We start from the raw sequence: 19,554 nt of genomic DNA, 5'->3' as shown, positions 1-19,554 counted from the left end.
TAAATATTTTAAGCAGGAGCATAGTCTCCCTTTCTGTAGTCTCATCCAACTTCAAATTATTTTCCTTACTATTGGATGGAATTCTGTTTTCATAAAATCTTTCAGATCAACCTACATCTCAAAAGGATGAATTAAAAACAGAGCATTAAATCTAACATCTCAAAATCTCACAAGGAGAAAAACACCAGTATCATATAGAACACCAATGATAAATCGTTTTTGATCCAGACATAAAGAACATGAAGGTGAAAGGTAACCCCACATGTCTTGCTCTTCCACTAACCCCAGTTCAAAGTCAAATTCTACTTGTTATTACAAATGTACAATAGAGTGATCGCAGGACTGAATTAACAGTTGTCAAGTGCTGAGAAATTATAGTGTTTCTGCATTATAATGTCAAATGTTTACATTTTACTATTAAAAGCTTTAATAATACATTTTCTGAGAAAATTCCAAATTTATCCTAATATACCAGAAGTTCATTGTATGACGGTGATATTTCATTTCAGCCAATTACTGACTTTTTTATTTGTTTGTTTTTCAATTACTGATTTTAACGCTAGGCCAATCAGCCTAAATATATTCAGTACATTCAAGATCAATCAATATCTTTTATAGAAAGAGAAGGCATAATCATGATGAAATGAGACTGTCAGAATATTACATTACCTGTCTGTGAGAGGCTGGGAGGGCATTCTTTTACTCAATGATGGAAGATCCAGAGAATCTGGTTTCTTATCCATTCTACAACATGCTTGGATATTTAAGTATTTAAATATGTGTACTTTACCCTTTAAACATATCTGTCAATAAATAACAGAAAAAGATTTAATTATATAGGTCCAAATATAAATGTCATCTACCAATTTATTTTTACATTTTAATAATCTCTAATTATTCTGAGACACCACAATCACAATAGATACTTTGCATATTCAAATAACTTGTACTTCTGATTCCAGTTGAAAAATAACTGACAACACTGACACCAACTAAAATTCTACTACGGTCTCTGTTCTTATTAGAAAAAATAAGTTCATTTTTCTGTATTTCACTAAAGCATTTTTGTTAAAAGAACAATGTACAAACCACTAAACAATATAAAACTTATAATTCATGAAACTTGCCTTAAAAAAAAGCAAAGAGATAAAAAACAAAATAAATTTTAAAATAAAAAATAAATAAAAATGAACAAACAAACAAAAAACAAAAAGCCAAAAGAAATATATTCATTGTAGTGGTGAGAAAAGAAAAAAAAATCCATGTAATTCTTTAAAGTAATCTCATCATAACCACTAAGTCATTTGGTCTAAACACTAGAAGAAAGCTAATCAAAAGAATCTAAATACAGGAAAAATGAGTTTGTTCAAAGGTGTGACAGCAGGTCAGTTAGAATGAAACAATTTTTTGAACACTCAATTCAACTAAGATAATATCCTGAAAGTTATTTTCATTGGTGATAAAGAAAAGGATTAATGGGGAAAAAAATACTATGTGAAAGAAAATATTCTACATAAAAAAGATAGACAATGAGCAGTAGGGAAACAAAAAGCCAGCTTTCCAAAGGTTAACTGTAGTCACCGTGTTATCAAATAAATATTTCTTAAAAACTAGAATTAAAAATGTTTTATTTTATGGCCTCACATAACTGAGCAACACATACAAAAAGAATCAACAAAGAAAGCAGTAGGAAAAGTACATTAAAATGTAATTATCATCCCAGGTATAAAGAAGAATGTTTGTTAGCTAAATCTAATAGGTAGCAGATCTGATCTGACCATTAAAAAATTGCATTTAAAAGAAAAATTTAAAACTTTTGAGCTATTAGAATATAAATACATTACCAATTAAAATGTATCCTATTAAAACAATTATGGTTCATTACCGAATTAAATGCCGGTAAATTATTTTCTTTTGTAAACTTAATTTACATCATAATAATTCATGTACATAGTTTTAAAAATCAAAGAGAATTCTAAAACTGTTGACAAAAAGTTAATTCCCCCATTTCACCTCTTTCAATCTCTAAGACGCAGTCCCCATATTCAAATCTTTTACTTGGCTTCTGCTATATACCTTCCTGTTTATAAATAATATGCTTCAGGTGCTTTTTTAATTTTTCAATTATAGATTTTATTTATTGAGGTCTTACTAAGCAAGATGAGAACTTAGATTTCTCATATCACCACAACTACCATCCCATATCATTAACACCACCACTACCATCCTCCCATTGCCAATCCTCATCAACTCATATAAACATACTTCTCCTTCAGAAGCATAGCATAGTTGTTAGAGGATGGACTCTGGAGTCTGACTACCTTGGTTTGAAGCCACGGATGCTAGCCGTGTGACCTTGGACAAGTCACTAAACATCTATGCCTCTGTTTCCTCCTACATAAAATGAGGTACAATGACAGTACTTGTTTATAGGGTTGTTATAAGAAAAGAGTTAATGCATAGTGCCTGGAGCATGGTAAGTGCTATATAAATCTTTGCTATTATTGTAAGTAGGCCATAATTTTTCATTAAATCAAAATCTCATATTTATAATATTATGACCAAGAAAATATTCACAGATGAACTACATAAGTTAGTGAGATTACATTTCTTTTCTCATGTAAGTTTTTGTTTTTCCTGAAGTGACTAATTGCCCCATTTTTCCCTTTGCATAATCTTCTGTATGCCCATTACTAATTCATTCCTGACTCTGACAGAACTGTAAAACATCTCTCTCCATATTGATAAACACATCATCTATCAGTTTCTTTCTTCTTTTTCTATTTTCTTTTTGGAGACAATCCCCCATTCCAAACTGACTGGTTGCTCTCTAGGTCTATGCATACCTGTCAATCTTGGACATGAAGAATTCTTCTTTCTTAATCGACTCCCTCATTCTCATATAGGACCCCTCTGCTAGCTTCCTAATTAGGGGTGCAGGAGGCTAAAATTTCTGAGAACTTGCATGTTTGAAACTGTCTTTTTCCTACCTTACATTTGACTGATAGTTTGAGTGTATAAAGTAGGAAATATTCCCTCAGTCTTTGACTGCATCATTCTAACAACTTCCAGCTTTCCACACTGCTACTGAGAAGTCATTCTGATCACCACTGCTATGAATGTGACCCATTTTGTTTCAATGGAAGCCTCTCAGTGCCTTGGTCTCTGCCTTTCATGTTAGAGATTATTTCTGCAATGTCTAGTGATCCGTGGCTGTCTGTTTATTTTCAAAAGTGAAACAATAAGAAGTCAAATGGAAGCTCTGTATGTGAGATGGAAGTTTATAATGAGCCTCACTGTCTAGTGATCAGACAGGGACTACACAGTTCATCAGGGGACTGCCAATGATCAGTGTATCTATAGGGTTTTTTCTCCTAGTTCAATCAACCAAGAGAGAAATCCACCAATCCCGCTTGAGGTATATAAGACAGGCTGCAAGCACTCTGGAAGCCAAGCAAGAGAAGTCTACTGAAGGGTCCCAACATTCAGTGTGTACGCATTCAGTTTTCAGTATGGGATCTCACACCTGCCCATAACTATACCTGGAGTCCTCGACTCTGGCTGAGTCTCTCTACAGCTATGCTGTTCAATACAGTAGCCACTAGCTACATGTGGCTATTTCAATTTAAATTTATCCTAAATAAAACTAAAACTTCAATTCTTCAGTCACACTATATACTTTCAAGTACTCAATAGCCACCTGTGGCTACCATAGTGGACAGTGAAGATACAGAACATTTTCATCACCACAGAAAGTGCTAGCAGACAGCGCTACTTTAGAGTAAACTCCAGGCGTATGCTGAGGCAAGGAGCAATACTCATTTGGCTGCTAAACTGAAGAAAGGAATCTGAGAAAATCTACCTACTTCTCAGAGTCAACCCTAGGCTTCTGCTAAGGCAAGTGAGGGGAAGCCATGCGGCTGCAGAGCTAAGGGCAAGAATCTGAGAATGTAAATCTTATACCTGTAATGTCCAATATGTTAACCGCTAGTCATGCAAAGCTATTTAAATTTCAATTAATCAAAATAAAATTAAATTGCAATTGTGATTCTTTAGCTGCACTAACCATATTTCAAGTACTCAGTAGCTACACGTGGCAAGTGGCTATGGTAAGGGACATCACAGATTACGGAACATTCCCATCATCCAGAAAGTTCTACTGGATAGCACAGCCTTAGATATTGTAACAGACCTTCATGTTTTCAGTCTTTCATCCCTATATTCAGAATTACATGTTTCCTCCAATAATCACCGAAGAAATACTCAAGACATGACCAGATTTAACACAGTAAAATCAATTTGCTTCTTTTTGCCTTCTCCTATAGCAGACACAAGTTTCAGCTTTCCTCATCCTACTAAAGCAGCTACTATCAGAACCCCAGCCAGTTTTTATTTGAATTTAGAAAAGGTACCTCCTTTGCAATGAGTGGAATGTACCCTTGTAGGAAGAAAAAGGTAACCCATCTTCTGGATGTATACAAACCCAGTGCCAGGACACACAGCCTGGAAGCAGAGTTCAGGCTGGCACTTCACTACCATGTGCCTCCTCAGCCAGATACTCCTGTCCAGTGCAAGCAGAAACCCTAATCACCACTATTCCACCTATTTTCCATTTTCCAAAATTCTGTTGCCATCCCTCCCTTCCTGTCCTCTTCTCTGTCATTCTTTGTCCTTATGGGCTTAGAGCACAGTGCATTCCTTTGCTACCACTTTAGTGGATTCCACATGGATTTAGTCCTCAAACTAAAAGTGTAGATTAATACTTTTCCACTTGTATCTTGTTCTTTCTCTTATGATCCCACCTATCAGTGCTAAAAATGTGTTCCAATCAATCATACAATAAATCTCAAGTAGATATATACCTGAGTAGGACAGAAGCAGAGACTCCATAGTCTATCCTTTCAAAATAACATAGACAACCAGAACCATCAGTTCACAAGCAGGAAGTTGATGTCTGTGTTTTCTAAATCCTGTTCTCTAGAAGCTAGGCTAAAACACCTACCAAGGTGAAAAAAGTCACTTCTCAGAAAAACTGTTTTAGACAACAATAATACCTCAAAATCAAACTGACTCCTAATTCTGATGTTTTTTGGCTTACCAGTAACATACAATTCTGAATAAAAATATAAGAAATAAGTATCTTTTTTTTATTACAAACCTGTGCTGGTGGTACTTGCAATGGATTGTTATCCAAAATTATTACTTGTAAATGATGCAGCTTCCTGTAACAAACTGGAATTTCGGTCACTTTATTACAAGAGAAATCCAGCTTGACTAAGGGAAGATCTCCTAATTCTGTTCAGAAATGAAAAATAATTAAATTAAATTTTACATAGTTATTCTCTTATTCACGTCAGTAGAAATAGTGAGCATCTTACCATCTGGCAACACATGAAGATTATTTCTTCTTATATTTAGCTCTCTAAGTGAATGTAATTTCCCCATTTGTTGGGGAAGAACCTGAATCTCATTGCAGCTAATATCCTATGGAAAACAAGAAAATAAAATTATAAGAAACTGAGAAATACAGATGTATTTCAATTTTTAAATTAAAGCACATGGCTAATAGCTAGCAAATTACCTCTAATGTTTTTCTCTAAACATGGATTATCTGGCAGATTTCTAATTATATTGCATCATGGAATCAACTCAGCACAGGTAACATGAATTTTTTTGCACAAAAATGTGAGGTTATAACTTGTACTACATAAGTCAGCCTTTGGAAAATCTTAACTAAAGACCACTTTCACCAACTAAAACTAGAAGTAAGCATGATCTAGGTGCTCTTCATTCAGAGGTAAAATAAAAGACAGCTATCAATTGTGATAATTTGTCAATTACAGTAGTTGTTTTGAGATACTCGTTGGGCAGAAGCTGAGAAAGTCGAGGATTTACAGACGTGAGTTGGAGAAGCAAGGATCATGGTCAGAATTGATTTAACTAAATTTCTTTCTCATAGGGATACAAAATATGAGGAATTACAAACTCAAAGTGTTGTGTGGCTCACATCATAACCCAAAGACATTCTAGGAGATGTAAATCAGAAATGTCTTAGGGTTAAGTTAAAATGCAAGCCCTGGTTTAAAGGTAAACAGTATATATTTCCATAATAAGAGGATAAAGAAGAGCTTAAATTAACTGTGCTCTCCTCTCCCTTCCCTTTCTTATTATCACATCAACAAAAAAGGAAAACCTGCAATAAGATTTCTCTCTGGCAGCAGTCATTCCAGACATACTGCAAATGATACTCATATTCTACTGCTACTGCCCCCAATTTCCAACTTTCAGTGGAAATGACATTAGCTTGAAGGAAGACAAGTGACAGATACATATATTGTTTTATGGAAAGTAAAAAAGGCAGGAGGGCAAATTCAAAAGATAAAGAATAGTAAAGAATATCTAATCATCTAACCTACAGATGATTTTAAAAATGTATCCTACATACTCCTTTCAAGCTATATCTAAGGCATCTTCATTCAACAAGTATTTACCAAATACAAACTATTTGCCAGGCATTGTTCTAGGTGCTGGGGACTCATCAATGAATAAATCAAACAAAAATTCCCACCCTCATTGCTCCTCATGGAGCTTACATTCCAGCAAGGGGAGTATATTATATAATATGCTAGAAGTTGCCAGGTGTCATGGAAAAAAAAAAGAGCAGGATAAACGACAATGGCAGTGCTAGTAGTAGTGGTTGGACATGAGCAATTTAGACTGTTTCATAAAGGAGCTGATATTTGAGCAGTATTATCAGAGGTGAGAGTATGAGTCTTGCCAATATATAAGAAAGGAATATTCCAAAAAGAAGGAACAATAAACGTAAAGGCTCTTAAGGAGAGAATGCTTGACGTACTAAGAACAGGAAGGAATCCAATATAACTAGAGGGAAGTGGGCAAGGGGAAGACTAGGATGGAGGGTGGGGTTTTACTCAGAGATGTGGGCAGGAACCAGAAACTTTTACACAGAGGTATGATCTGACTACGTTTTGACAGGATCACCTTTGCTGTTGTGTTGAGTATATATAGGTTATTATCCAAATGATAGGTAATAAAATTTGGGGAAAATGCCCTTTAAAATAAATAATATGGCTTCTTTCTGAAGGTGTCTAATACTGAAGATTTCTATACAGAAAACCCATAGAAATTTGATAGGTAGCTATCACATTCCAGAAGAAATAAACCCAGGCACAGGAAACTGACCCACTCACCAATGGGTACTCTACAAAATACTCTGCTGGGGATTAGAGGCTTGAGAGCATTTCCTAGGTCTAATGACAGAACTTCACTGTAGCTGGCTACCACATTCTTATAGAAGAGTGTTATGGGAAAAATGTTCCAGTGACAGGTAATACTCAAACAAATTCATTATGTGGTTTATAATTGTCAACTAGCCTTCCTAACAGAATCTATCCACTATTACTGATTTTGAGAGTTTAAAGCACAATAATTTTATAGTGTCTAATGACATAATGATTTTCTATATTTTTTAGTATTCTATTTAAAAATACTAGACTAAATCTAAAAATCCTAAATATTTTTGAAATTTCATTTATCCAAAAACTATCTCACGTAATATAATTTAGAACGTAGGGCCAAAAACTGAATGAAAAAGAAAGAAAAAGAAATTACAGAGCCATAGACTCAAAGTATAACATTTATAAAATCTTTAAAAATATTAAGTGTCCAGGTCAAAGAAAGTAATGGTCCCCTTTTATTATGAATTTGTTAGATCACATCTGGCATCTTCTGTTCAGCTGTGAGTATAACATTAAGAGAGACCTTAATAAAAGGGGATATTTTCAGGATGGAAATAGCTAAAAATAAAAAAGAATAAAGAATAGAAATATAGAAAGAAACACAAGTAATAAAGATATTTAAGCTACAGAAAAACAGGTCTGGTAAAAAACAGGTTTGGTAAATGGAAAGCAGATACATAAGAGATTACAAATATCTGAAGGAAGAAAAGATGTCATTATCTATACCTCTTCACGTGGCAGTCCTAGGACCAAGAGATAAAAATGGTAGGGGTATGTATTTTAGTTCAAAGTAAGAAAGAAAACAAATAAGAGTTCTGCAAAAGAGAATTAGGGCTGCCTCAGAGACACACACAAAGATTTGTTCATCACTGAAAATATACAACTAGATGTGTCAGGGATTCCTGCATTAGGAAGTGGTTATATCTGATCACTTATACGATCACTGACAATATTAAAATTCTGTGGTTCTAAGGTATAACCATACCAAGTTCAAGAAAGTTTCCTTGCGTTCAATTGCACGTGCAGGTATTCTCTACTGAATTTTTAAAAAGACATTCCTGAAATTCTGTTCATTACATTCTATTTGCATATTAATTTCCCATTATAAAATTGTACATAAGTTCCTCAAGAAAACTTGTCCATCCACACATTCAAAAGTCATACTTATGAACAGTTTTAAAGATCTATGTATCTGGAAAGCATTACTCAAGATAAAACAGAAAACAAAAATAAACAGCACAGTATACTGTGTGAGGTAGGAGCAACAGATGTGAAAATAGTTCAATGCTTTGAAGATTTGATTATATTCCTCTCAGAGTTCAATATGCTTTAATACCTAAAATGTTATGTTCAAAGAAATTACTTTAAATTATTTCTATATTTCTATAATCAATTATATATAATGGCCTCTTTCCATTTATCTTGGTCCCGAAAGTGTTATAAAATCACATGAAGATTCTGTAACTCAATAAAAAAAGAAAATCACATGAAGATATAGGACAGAAAAGTTATTTCTTTAATTCTACTTAATTTGCAGGCATTGTACTCTCTTCTTTTATCCCCTTTCTCTGAGGCTTTCATAAATGCCCTGTAAAACCTTAAAAAAAAAAAAACCCTTATCTTTTTTTGGTCTAAGAACTTAACTGCCCACGCAATGGATAGACAAATGCTCATTCGTTTCAAAAGCATTTCTTAAGATTTATAAACAAGACTTCTGACCTCACTAGGACTGAGAAATAACCAGGCTTTTATTGTAGCTATGAGCTAAAATCGGACATAAGCAATGGTACCTCAAAATTTTACTGAAGTGAACTTAGGCATATACCAGGTTATTTTCTTTAAATCACAGTTAAATTCCATAAAGGAATTAATCTTCTAAAATATAAAGGCATGTATTATGCATGTTATACACAATCGATGCAACTATTTTACTCACCAATTCCATTAAATCTTTTAACTTCCCGATCTCTTCTGGAATGGATACCAGTTTATTATTACTGAGGACCAAAACTTTAAGGGGAAGATCAAATAGGTATTTTGGCAATGTTGATAAAAGATTTCGACTGAAAAGAATAAGAAAGTCTCATTATGAGAAATATGTCTGAAATGTGACATGCTATGTTGAAAAAGAACAAATCACCTCAAAAGTAAGTAAGAAGTTTTCACTAAATAATAACTATCATTTAATGAGTTTGTAACAGGCTAAAATCTTTACATGCACTCTCTCATTTAAACCTCACATTAACCCCACAAGACAGATGGTATTATTATTTCCATTATACATATTAAAAAACGAAGGTTAAAATTGGTTAAGCCCAGGCACAGCAGACCCATGATCTTGTCCTACATACCACCAATCCTCAAAAGGCAGAATCATTCTTCTGAACTAGAGAATGCCAGAACCTTCCCCTCTGGCATAATTTTACTGTATTCAATATCTCTGTGCCTCTAACTAGGGAAAGGCTCATGGATAAACTTGCATGTACTCTGTTCAAATTTATGAAAGAATTTAGATTATATCTTTAAAAACATGTAGTAACCCTAAGCCCTTCCCCTTTGTTACGGGTTTATGGTAGAACAGCCTACTAGCACCTTTATCTCAGTTCAAAGTTAATACAACATTCCTGTCTCTGTGGATACATTTAAATATAAGGACAAATAACATTTATTGAGTGCTTACTATGTGCCAAGCTATGTTCAGAGCACCTCATGTGAATTACCTCGACTAACCCTCACAACAAACTACTTTAGGAAGATAGATACTATCATGATGCCCATTTTACAGATGAAGAAACAGTCTAAAAGAGATTAAGTAAACTGCTCAAAGTCACAGAACTGGTAAGTGGGAGAGCCAGGATTCAAATCCAGGCAATCTGGCTCTAGGTCCCTTACCCTCTAACTAATTTTGGTCAAGTTTATATCCCAGAGTAGACTGATCCAAATGATCCCTGCTATAGACTAAATGCGTCCTTCCCACCAAAACTATAATATTGAAACCTGATCCCCAATGTGATGGTATTTGGAGGTGGGGCCTTTGGAAGATGATCAGTGGCCTTATAAAAGAGACCCCAGAGAGCTCCCTTGCTCCTTCTGCCATGTGAGGGCACAGTGAGAAGCCAGCCATCTATGAATCAGGAAGCAGGTCCTCACAAGACACCAAACCTGCTGGCACTTCTTGATCTTGAACTTCCTAGCCTCCAGAACTGTGAAAAATAAAATTCTGTTGTTTATAAGCCACTCAGTCTATGGTATTCTGTTACAGCAGCATGAACAGACTAAGACAATCCTATTACCAAAATATATAATTTACCATTACATTTACATACTATCAAGCATTCATTAGCAATTAGCTATTATTTTTCCTGCTTTTCAAAGTGACATTTATAGACCTGCACCCAGCATTCTGTGTAACATGCACAGCAACAAAAGCCCAGTGTTACCCCAATGGGGGACTTCAAGATCTTTCACCTCATTTTATGCGTGCAGAGGATGTCCAGAAACACTAAATTGGCTTTAAACACATGATATAGACCTTAAAAAAAAAAAGGGACACTACCCCTAGACCAGCAATCCTGGCCAGACTGCTGGGACGTCAAATATGCTAGGAGTTTGTCACAACCCTTGACACTTTATGGACCAAGTAGGATCCTTGTGGAAGTGGTCTGTCTGGGGCACACAGGGACCTTCCTGCAGATGCTACTGAAAAAGGAGGTAGTATACAAGAAGAAACAAAGAGCTGAAAAATCACCTTACAAGTTTCTCAAGATATTTTTACCAAAATAAAAATAAAATAAAAAGGAAAAATAATGACACAAACAAACTCATTTTAATCTCCCTCAGACCAAAAAAAGTTTTAAAACTGGCTTCTTTTCTTCCCTTAAGAAGCAGGTTCATTGAGTTAGCAGCCAGCTTTCTCCAGAATCTGATTTCTTTATACATAGTTAATAAGACATCAATCTTCACTTTTATGACACGTTTTAGAAACAGTCAAAGGAAGTCAGTCACTAGAACAAATGCTATTTCAATACAGTGTTTTCAGAAATTTTGTGACAGTAAACAAAAATCAGGAGTCAACTTTTAGATATCAAAATGGGAAAGAATCAAAGAAAGTTTTAGAAAAACTATTTTAAGATATACCATACATGTTAATATACAAATGCAATTCAATTTTGACAAATCATTTTTTCTATAAAAGAACAAAATAAAACAAAAACAAAGCCAAAAACTTAAAAATACCTCACTTTCCTTAAACCTCTCCCAAGCCAGCCAAGGAGACATGTACCCAATCAGAGGAAGGAGCAACCCAAATGACCAACATCTATGGAAGGAAATTCTTCTCACACATTTTAAGGTTTAAAATGGTTTCAGTTAAAATTGTATGTACTGCCAGGTGACACCACTGGGGGAAACATATGTAAGAATTAATATATCACAGAAAGAAAGGAGCATTACTATTTATGTATATTATATTTACTATTTTCCTATATGAGAATTTAGACAAGTAACTTTGTTAAGGAGGGTGGAAGAAATTATCCCTTACAACTCAAAACAAAAAAGAAAAGTAAGAAAATGATTCTAAAATTCAGTCACAATATATGAGTTTCCATTCAATGCTACTCATCTGATTGGGCAATTTTTTCCCTTATACTTATTAAATGTTCCCTCTATTATAAACATACGGTAATAGTTAAAAATGAGAGTTCTACAGCCACACTGCTGCTTTGATATGAATCTTAGCTCTACCATTTGCAATATATATAAACTTTAGGCAAATAGTTAACCTCTCTGTGCTTCAGTTTCCTCATCTGCAATGCAGGGATAATAATGGCACATATCTCAAAATGCTGTTGTGAAGATGAGATGAGGTAACATGGGTAAAGTATCTGTAACACTGCTTGGCACACAGTAAACAGTTTATTATTACCATCAACTGTCATCAACTTCCTAACATTCCAATACTCCCATCCCAATTTATCCATCCTTGAAGTAGCAACAAGAAGTCACAAGAGTGTGAACAATTAAGAACTATGTCTTTATAATGTTTTACTTTAACTGAGGATGCACATAAATAAATCTTTATTGTGGTGCTATAATTTCAGTAAAATACTTCTGATCTAAAGCCTTGCTACTCAAAGTGATCTAAGGACCAGCAGACATGGGCATTACTAGGGGTGGAGGGAGTGTTAGGAATGCTGGCCTCACTGCAGACCTATGGAATCAGAATCTGCATCTGATTCCTGTGCAATTAAAGTTTGAGAAGCACTGCTCTCAAGAGCAAAACCAAAAGCCTATACAGTAATGGGAATATATAAAAAATACAAATAAGATACTGTTGCGATACAGGCTACATAGCTAAACCAAACACAGTCCTTTGCAACTAAAAGGATTATAATTGTAACAAAAAAACAAACAAACTAAAATTTACTCCCCCAAAATTGTTTCCTTACCTAATGTTAAGGTATGTTAACATCTGCAGGTTTTTAATGGCTTCAGGAATGGTTTTGATGCAATTATGATACAAGTTTAATGTTTCAAGAGGTGCAAATAACCAGACATCAGAAGGAATTTCTGTAAAACGATTTCTTGAAAGATCTGAAAAACAAAAATAATTTTTGAGTGTCAAACATACACCTATATCTATGATAATTAACAGAACTACTTTCATACTTTTGCTGAATTGCTTGGAATCCACGCAACTAAAGAAAGTATTTAAAATATTATCCACCGTGACGTTGAAGGCAAAAAAATATATAGAAATATACTCACAGAAAGTTTGTTTAATAACAAACTGTACTTGATATACTTCAACATATTTAAAAATTATCTTTTAAAATACCACTAAGGAATTCTCTCTCATATTTAAAAACACACACAAAAAAACCTCCCCTGATCCCATATCTCCCTCCATTCATCCCTTCCTCCTTGACAGCCAAACTTAGTAAATCTACAACGTAACTAAATATCTTACTTACCATGGACTTCTCAGCCCACCGTAATTTGGTTTCTATTCACTCTCATGCTCACCAAGGTCACCAACAGCCTCCCTATCAACAACCCCTCATCAATCTGGAAATATTTCTCTTCTCTTGAAAGACTACACTTTTGGATCATTTCCTATTGTCTCCCTGGTTATTTCTTAGTCTCTTGTTAGATTCTCCTCTACCCATACTGCAAATGTTAGTGTTCCTACGGGCTGTGACATAAGGTACTCTTTCCTGAAGATATACACTCTAATACATGATTCTCTCCAATACCAGGGTTAGTATTCATATATCAACAAATTTCAAATTAAAGATATATTTGAACACATATGTTCTGATCTTTAGGACTTCCTCTTGATATCTCTCAGACACCACAAATTCTACAAGTGTAAAATCTGAACTGAAGCTCTTCCATATATCTGTTTCTTTCATCTCAGGTAATATCACCAACATCCTTCTGGTGAGCTGCTCAAGCCAGAAAGCTGACATGCACCCTTGATTCCTTCCTCTCCTAAATTATTCCAAGTACACACAAATAAACTTCCATTCATTTAAGTTTTCACAAAAATAAAATAATGGAATTATTATGACCATTATACCTTTATTAAAGGTTTATTTGTTACATGAAATTTTGAAAAATACTTAGAACACATGTGGCACGCTAAAAAAATACCCTAAAAGAGTTTCTAAACCAAAGCACCATGGACCTCTTGAGCTGTATAACTAGTTGTTACATGGGGCTATCCTGGGCATTGTAGGATATTTAGCAGAATCCTTGATATCTACCTACTAGATGCCAGTAAATACCCTCTAGTTGTGGTAGAAAAATGTCTCCTGGGGTACAAATCCCCCTATTCCTGTTGAGAACCACTGCTTGAACAATTGTCAAATTAGCTATCTTGTCATAGGAATATACTCTGCTTATGCTACTTCATTAAACTTTTTTGGTTAAAAACATAAGAATGCCATTTACTCCCAATTTATCCCTTCCTACCCTCTCCCCCTTAGTAACCATAAGTTTGTTTTCTATGTCTGTGAGTCTGTTTCTGTTTTGTAAGTAAGTTCATTTGTCTTTTTTTATATGCCACATATGAGTGATATCATACGATATTTTTCTTTCTCTTTCTGGCTTACTTTACTTAGAATGACAATCTCCAGGTCCATCTATGTTGCTGCAAATGGCATTATGTTGTCATTTTTATGGCTGAATAGTATCCCATTGTATAAATATACCACCTCTTCTTTATCCAGTCATCTTATAAAATAGATAAACAACAATTTCATACTGTATAGCACAGAGAACTATATTCAATATCTTGTAGTAACTTATGGTGAAAAAGAATATGAAAACAAATATATATATATATGTATCTTCGAGTATGAGTGAAGCATTACGCTGTACACCAGAAATTGACACAGCACTGTAAACTGACTATACTTCAATAAAATATCTGTATGTGTGCTAAAAAATAAATAAATAAAATGAAAATTTAAAAAGAATGTCATTTATCTCTTTCAAGGAAAACATCTATGGTATAGTTTAGCCCACTATATCTCATTTAGCATCTGGTCTGCCCTCATTAGAACAGCTTCCTATCAATAATCAACTTCCTCACTCTGAGGAATAAAGATCTATTTATTCAGCAATATAGTAAATTCCGTATTCAGAATATTAATATATATAAATTAACATGTTTTACACAAATGTGTGTATACACAAGCACACTCACCTAATGCAAAATTTTATAATTGGCTAAAGAAAACATTAGTTATGACTACATAATATAAAATTAATCTGGATTCTTCTTCCCATCATAAGATTCCGAGTAACTAAATAAAAGGATAGACAGAATTATTAGAAACCAAAATCTGAACTTGAAACAGAAATTTCTCAATTTCCTGGCTCACCTCCTCTGGACACCCAAGCACCATGCAATTCTACTGAAGGGGAAAAATTCCTCGGGGGAAGGTATAGCTCAGTGATAGAGCATGTGCTTAGCATACACAAGGTCCCGAGTTCAATCGCCAGTACATCCATTATAAACAAATAAAAACTGAGTTATCCCCCCCACCCAAAAAAAAAAGAAAAAAGTAAAAGGAAGAAGAGAGATGACCAGGTACCGAAGGGGAAAAATTAAGTCATAGGGTTGTTTTTTTTTTTTTTTTACTTTTTAGAATATTTCTTTTACAACTAGGTTATACCTCCTATTCTTGTAACTTGGGATTCCCGGGAGTTGAAAATTATTGCTCACAGTTATTTGAAATTCTAAAAACAAAAGTACACCCAGTTTGTTATTGTGTATAACATCTAGTAAGTACTCCTAAAATACAGTGGTCCTAGAGATAGATGATGGTACCTTGCATTAAGATTACAAGAATAGGTAATTAGCAATACTGAGCATTTTTTCATGTGCTTATTGGCCATTTGTATGTCTTCACTGGAGAATTGCTTGTTTAGGTCTTCTGCCCATTTTTGGATTGGGTTGTTTCTTTTTGTTGTTGTTATTAAGTTGTATGAACTGTTTATATATTCTGGAAATTAAACCTTTTTCAGTCACATCATTTGGAAATATCTTCTCCAATTCCATAGGTTGTCATTTTGTTTTGCTTACGGTTTCTTTTGCTGTGCAAAAGCTTGAAAGTTTATTAGGTCCCATTCGTTTATTTTTGCTTTTATGTCTATTGCTTGGATAGACTGCCCTAGGAGAACATTGCTAAGATTTATGTCAGATAATGTTTTGCCTATATTTTCTTCTGGGAGGTTTATAGTGTCTTGTCTTATGTTTAAGTCTTTAAGCCATTTTGAGTTTATTTTTCCATATGGTGTGAGAGAGTGTCCTAACTTCACTGATTTACATGCTGCTGTCCAGTTTCCCTAACACTACTTGCTGAAGAGACTGTCTTTTCTCCATTGTATGTTCTTGACTCTTTTGTCAAAGATTAATTGACTGTAGGTCTGTGGGTTTATTTCTGGGCTCTCTGTTCTGTTCCATTGACCCATATGTCAAAACTACAATGAGGTATCACCTCACACAAGTCAGAATGTCCATCAATAAAAAGTCCACAAGCGATAAATGCTGGAGAGAGTGTGGAGAAAAAGGAATACTCTTACACTGTTGGTGAGAATGTAGTTTGGTGCAGCCATTATGAGAAACAGTATGGAGCTTCCTCAAAAAACTATAAATAGACTTACCATATGATTCAGCAATCCCACTCCTGTGCCTATATCTGGAGGGAATTCTAATTCGAAAAGATACATGCACCCCAAAGTTCATAGTAGCACCATATACAATAGCCAAGACATGGAAACAATCTGAATGTCCGTCGACAGATGACTAGACAAAGAAGTTGTGGTGTGTTTATATAATGGAATACTACTCAGTCTTAAAAAAGAATAAAATAATGCCATTTCCAGCAACATGGATGGACCCAGAGATCATCATTATAAGTGAAGTAAGCCAGAAAGAGAAAGAAAAATACAATATATCACTGATATGTGGAATCTAAAAAAAAAAAGGAAAAAAGAGGACACTAATGAACTCATCTACAAAAGAGAAACAGACTTGCAGACAAAGTAAACAATCTTATGGTTACCGGGGGGGAAAGGGGGTGGGAACGGATAAATTTGGGAGTTCAAGATTTGCAAATATTTATTATATGTAAAATTATGTAAAAAACAAATTTCTTCTGTTTAGCACAGGGAATTATATGTAATACCTTGTAATAACCTTTAATGAAAAAGAATATGAAAACAAATGTGTGTATGTGTATATATGGCTGGGACCTTATGCTGTACACCAGAAATTGACACAATGTAACTGACTATATGTCAACTTTAAAATAAATAAATAAATAAATAAATAAATAAGATTTAAAAGAATAGGGATAAAAAAAGTAGACAGAATTTGAAATGTATTTTAATATTAGTACTTACAGGGACTGGACAAGTGACTGTCTATGTGGGATAAATAAGAGGTAATAATCAAGGATAGCACACAGGATTCTGGCCTACACAACTAAATGATGCTACTTAACAGAAGAGTGAGGAATGGAACAGGATTTTTCTTCTTGTTTTTGTTGGTGGCGTTTTGTTCTGTTTTTTGAACCACAGGTTAGAATCAAGGGTTCAATTTTATATTTGTATAAACTGAGATATCTGAAAGAGATCCAATCAGGGGTTGTGAAAGTTGGTTAATCAGATTATTCTAGATCTCAGAAATGAGCTCTGGGATGGATATAAAAAACTGAAAGTTGTGAGATTACGGTTAGTACCATAAAAATCACAGAAATGGAAGACATTACCTAAAATCAGAGTATTTACTGAGTTAGAAAGAAAGTTCAAGACTGGGCCATCCACAAGACCAACATTTACAAGCTGAACAGAGAAAAAAACAGCAAGCAGAGAAGACTGAAAATAACGGTCAAGAGAAAACACAAAAACCATAGTAAAGAGAGTGCTCAAAGAAGTAACAGGAGAAAAAGCCAAAATACCAGTATTAATAATGAGTGGTTTTAATAATTTAAGTAATATCAATATATTAATTTAATAATTTATGTTTCTTTTCATTACCAATTTTGGTTTTATTCACGATCTATATTGTTTTCCTCTGTTCTGTTTAATTATAATCTGTACTGTTTTATGTCTCTGCTTGTTTTGGGTAAAAAAAAAAATTTAATAATTTATATATTATTGTGTGATGCTTTATGTTCTTTGCCCTCCAAAACAAGATTATTTAGTTAAATTACAAAGTAATATTATGAGTTCCCTTAGGGAATTTAATTAAATTTGCATTCATAAACTATTTTCTGAATAAGTTACTATATTTATTTAATAAACACCACTTAAAATCACAATTATTATTCTAATTTAGCTGAATTAAATCAAGTAAAGCATAATAAAGTCAAAACTCAAGCTATTATAAAGCCTCTAATTAAGGAAATCTTCTAAATTTTTTCAGATTTTAAATCTGTATAAACATCCTTTCTAAGAATTGGGTTAAAAAAAAAGAATAACATTGTCAAAAGAAAAATACATCTATGGAAGCAAAGATAGGCAATAACACAAAACAATCTGTATTTTAGTTTCTTGAACTATCTTACACTAACAGCATCTCATATTTTCCTTCAAAAAAGTGAATATTAACTTTTATATAGATATAATGGATAAAATTTAAACTCTCATTTAAATTTTTTACCTTGTAATATACAATTAAACCATAAGGAAGATTTTGTATATAAAAATCATTTAATTAACATGCACTAAAGCAACTAGAATAATATGACTGATAAAGAACATATTATACTCAAGAAATACATGCAAAATTGGTATTTCATTTAATATGAATCCATCTAAAGATGGGAAAACAAACTTAACTTATTACTTAAGGGAGATTCATTTCACAACACCTTTAAAGTCTGCTTTCTTTGGGGACAAATAGGACTTGGGAAAAGACAATTATAAAGATGTTTCAGCTTTCTCACATACACAACAAAAAGAAATTAAAATTTGCTCCTTATCTTCCTGTAGTAAGCTTAATGGTAGCCCTCATAAATATCAGGTCCTAACTCCTGGAACCTGTCAATGTAGGCTTACTTGGTAAAATTTTTGCAGATGTAATGAAGTATCTTGCAGTGGAGATTATCCTGCATCATCCAGGTGGGCCCTAAATGCCATCACATTTATCTTTATAGGAGACAGAGGGAGATGCCACAGCCACATTGAGGAAAAGATCACATGAAGATAGAGGCAGACAATGGAGTGATGTGGCCAGTAGTCACCAGAAGCTGGAAGAGGCAAGGAAAGGATTCTCCCCTAGAGCCTCCAGAGGGTTTACAGCCCAGCTGAAACCTGGTTTTAGCTTCAAAAGACTTATTTTGGACTTCTGATCTCAAGAACTATAAGAGAATAAATTTCTGCTGTTTCAAACCATCAAGTTTGTGGTCATTTGTTACAGCAGCCATGGGAAACAAACACATTTCTCAAAAATAGTTCGTCAGAATTAATGAGAGAATGCTTGCAAAAAAAATTTTTTTTAATTGAAGTACAGTCAGTTACAATGTGTTAATTTCTGGTGTACAGTGCAATGAAATTTTTTAAAATTAAGCAGTTATGTATTTTTTCTTAAGCAGTAAGGTGATAACTCAGTTAATTAGTATCCTTGGGGATAAGCATCTTTATTCCTAAAAAAAAATGGACTGTTTTTCTTTTGTCTTGGTTTTTATCATAAATCATATCAAAAAGTATTGGCAATAACTCAACAGTAGACAGACTATTACAAACTGTTTCCTGCCTTCTTTCAAATCGCTCCTTGTAA

The 19,554-nt window shown here is 33.9% G+C and overlaps 1 protein-coding gene across 1 annotated transcript in view; it reads right to left on the bottom strand.

Moving 5' to 3' along the window:
• Positions 1–19,554, bottom strand: part of LRCH2 (leucine rich repeats and calponin homology domain containing 2) — a 79,847-nt gene that overhangs the window by 41,758 nt on the left and 18,535 nt on the right. Inside the window, exons 2-6 of the mRNA XM_006217414.4 lie at positions 12,707–12,851; positions 9,196–9,322; positions 5,379–5,484; positions 5,159–5,295; positions 670–803 (exon numbers count right to left, since the gene is read on the bottom strand). Of these exons, the coding sequence (XP_006217476.1) occupies positions 670–803; positions 5,159–5,295; positions 5,379–5,484; positions 9,196–9,322; positions 12,707–12,851 (649 nt within the window). The remainder of the gene's footprint in view (positions 1–669; positions 804–5,158; positions 5,296–5,378; positions 5,485–9,195; positions 9,323–12,706; positions 12,852–19,554) is intronic.

Source organism: Vicugna pacos, chromosome X (genome assembly GCF_048564905.1).
Source record: "Vicugna pacos chromosome X, VicPac4, whole genome shotgun sequence".
NCBI lineage: Eukaryota > Metazoa > Chordata > Mammalia > Artiodactyla > Camelidae > Vicugna > Vicugna pacos.
The sequence above is the reverse complement of the archived record's forward strand: the minus strand, read 5'-3'. Positions and strand labels throughout refer to the sequence as shown.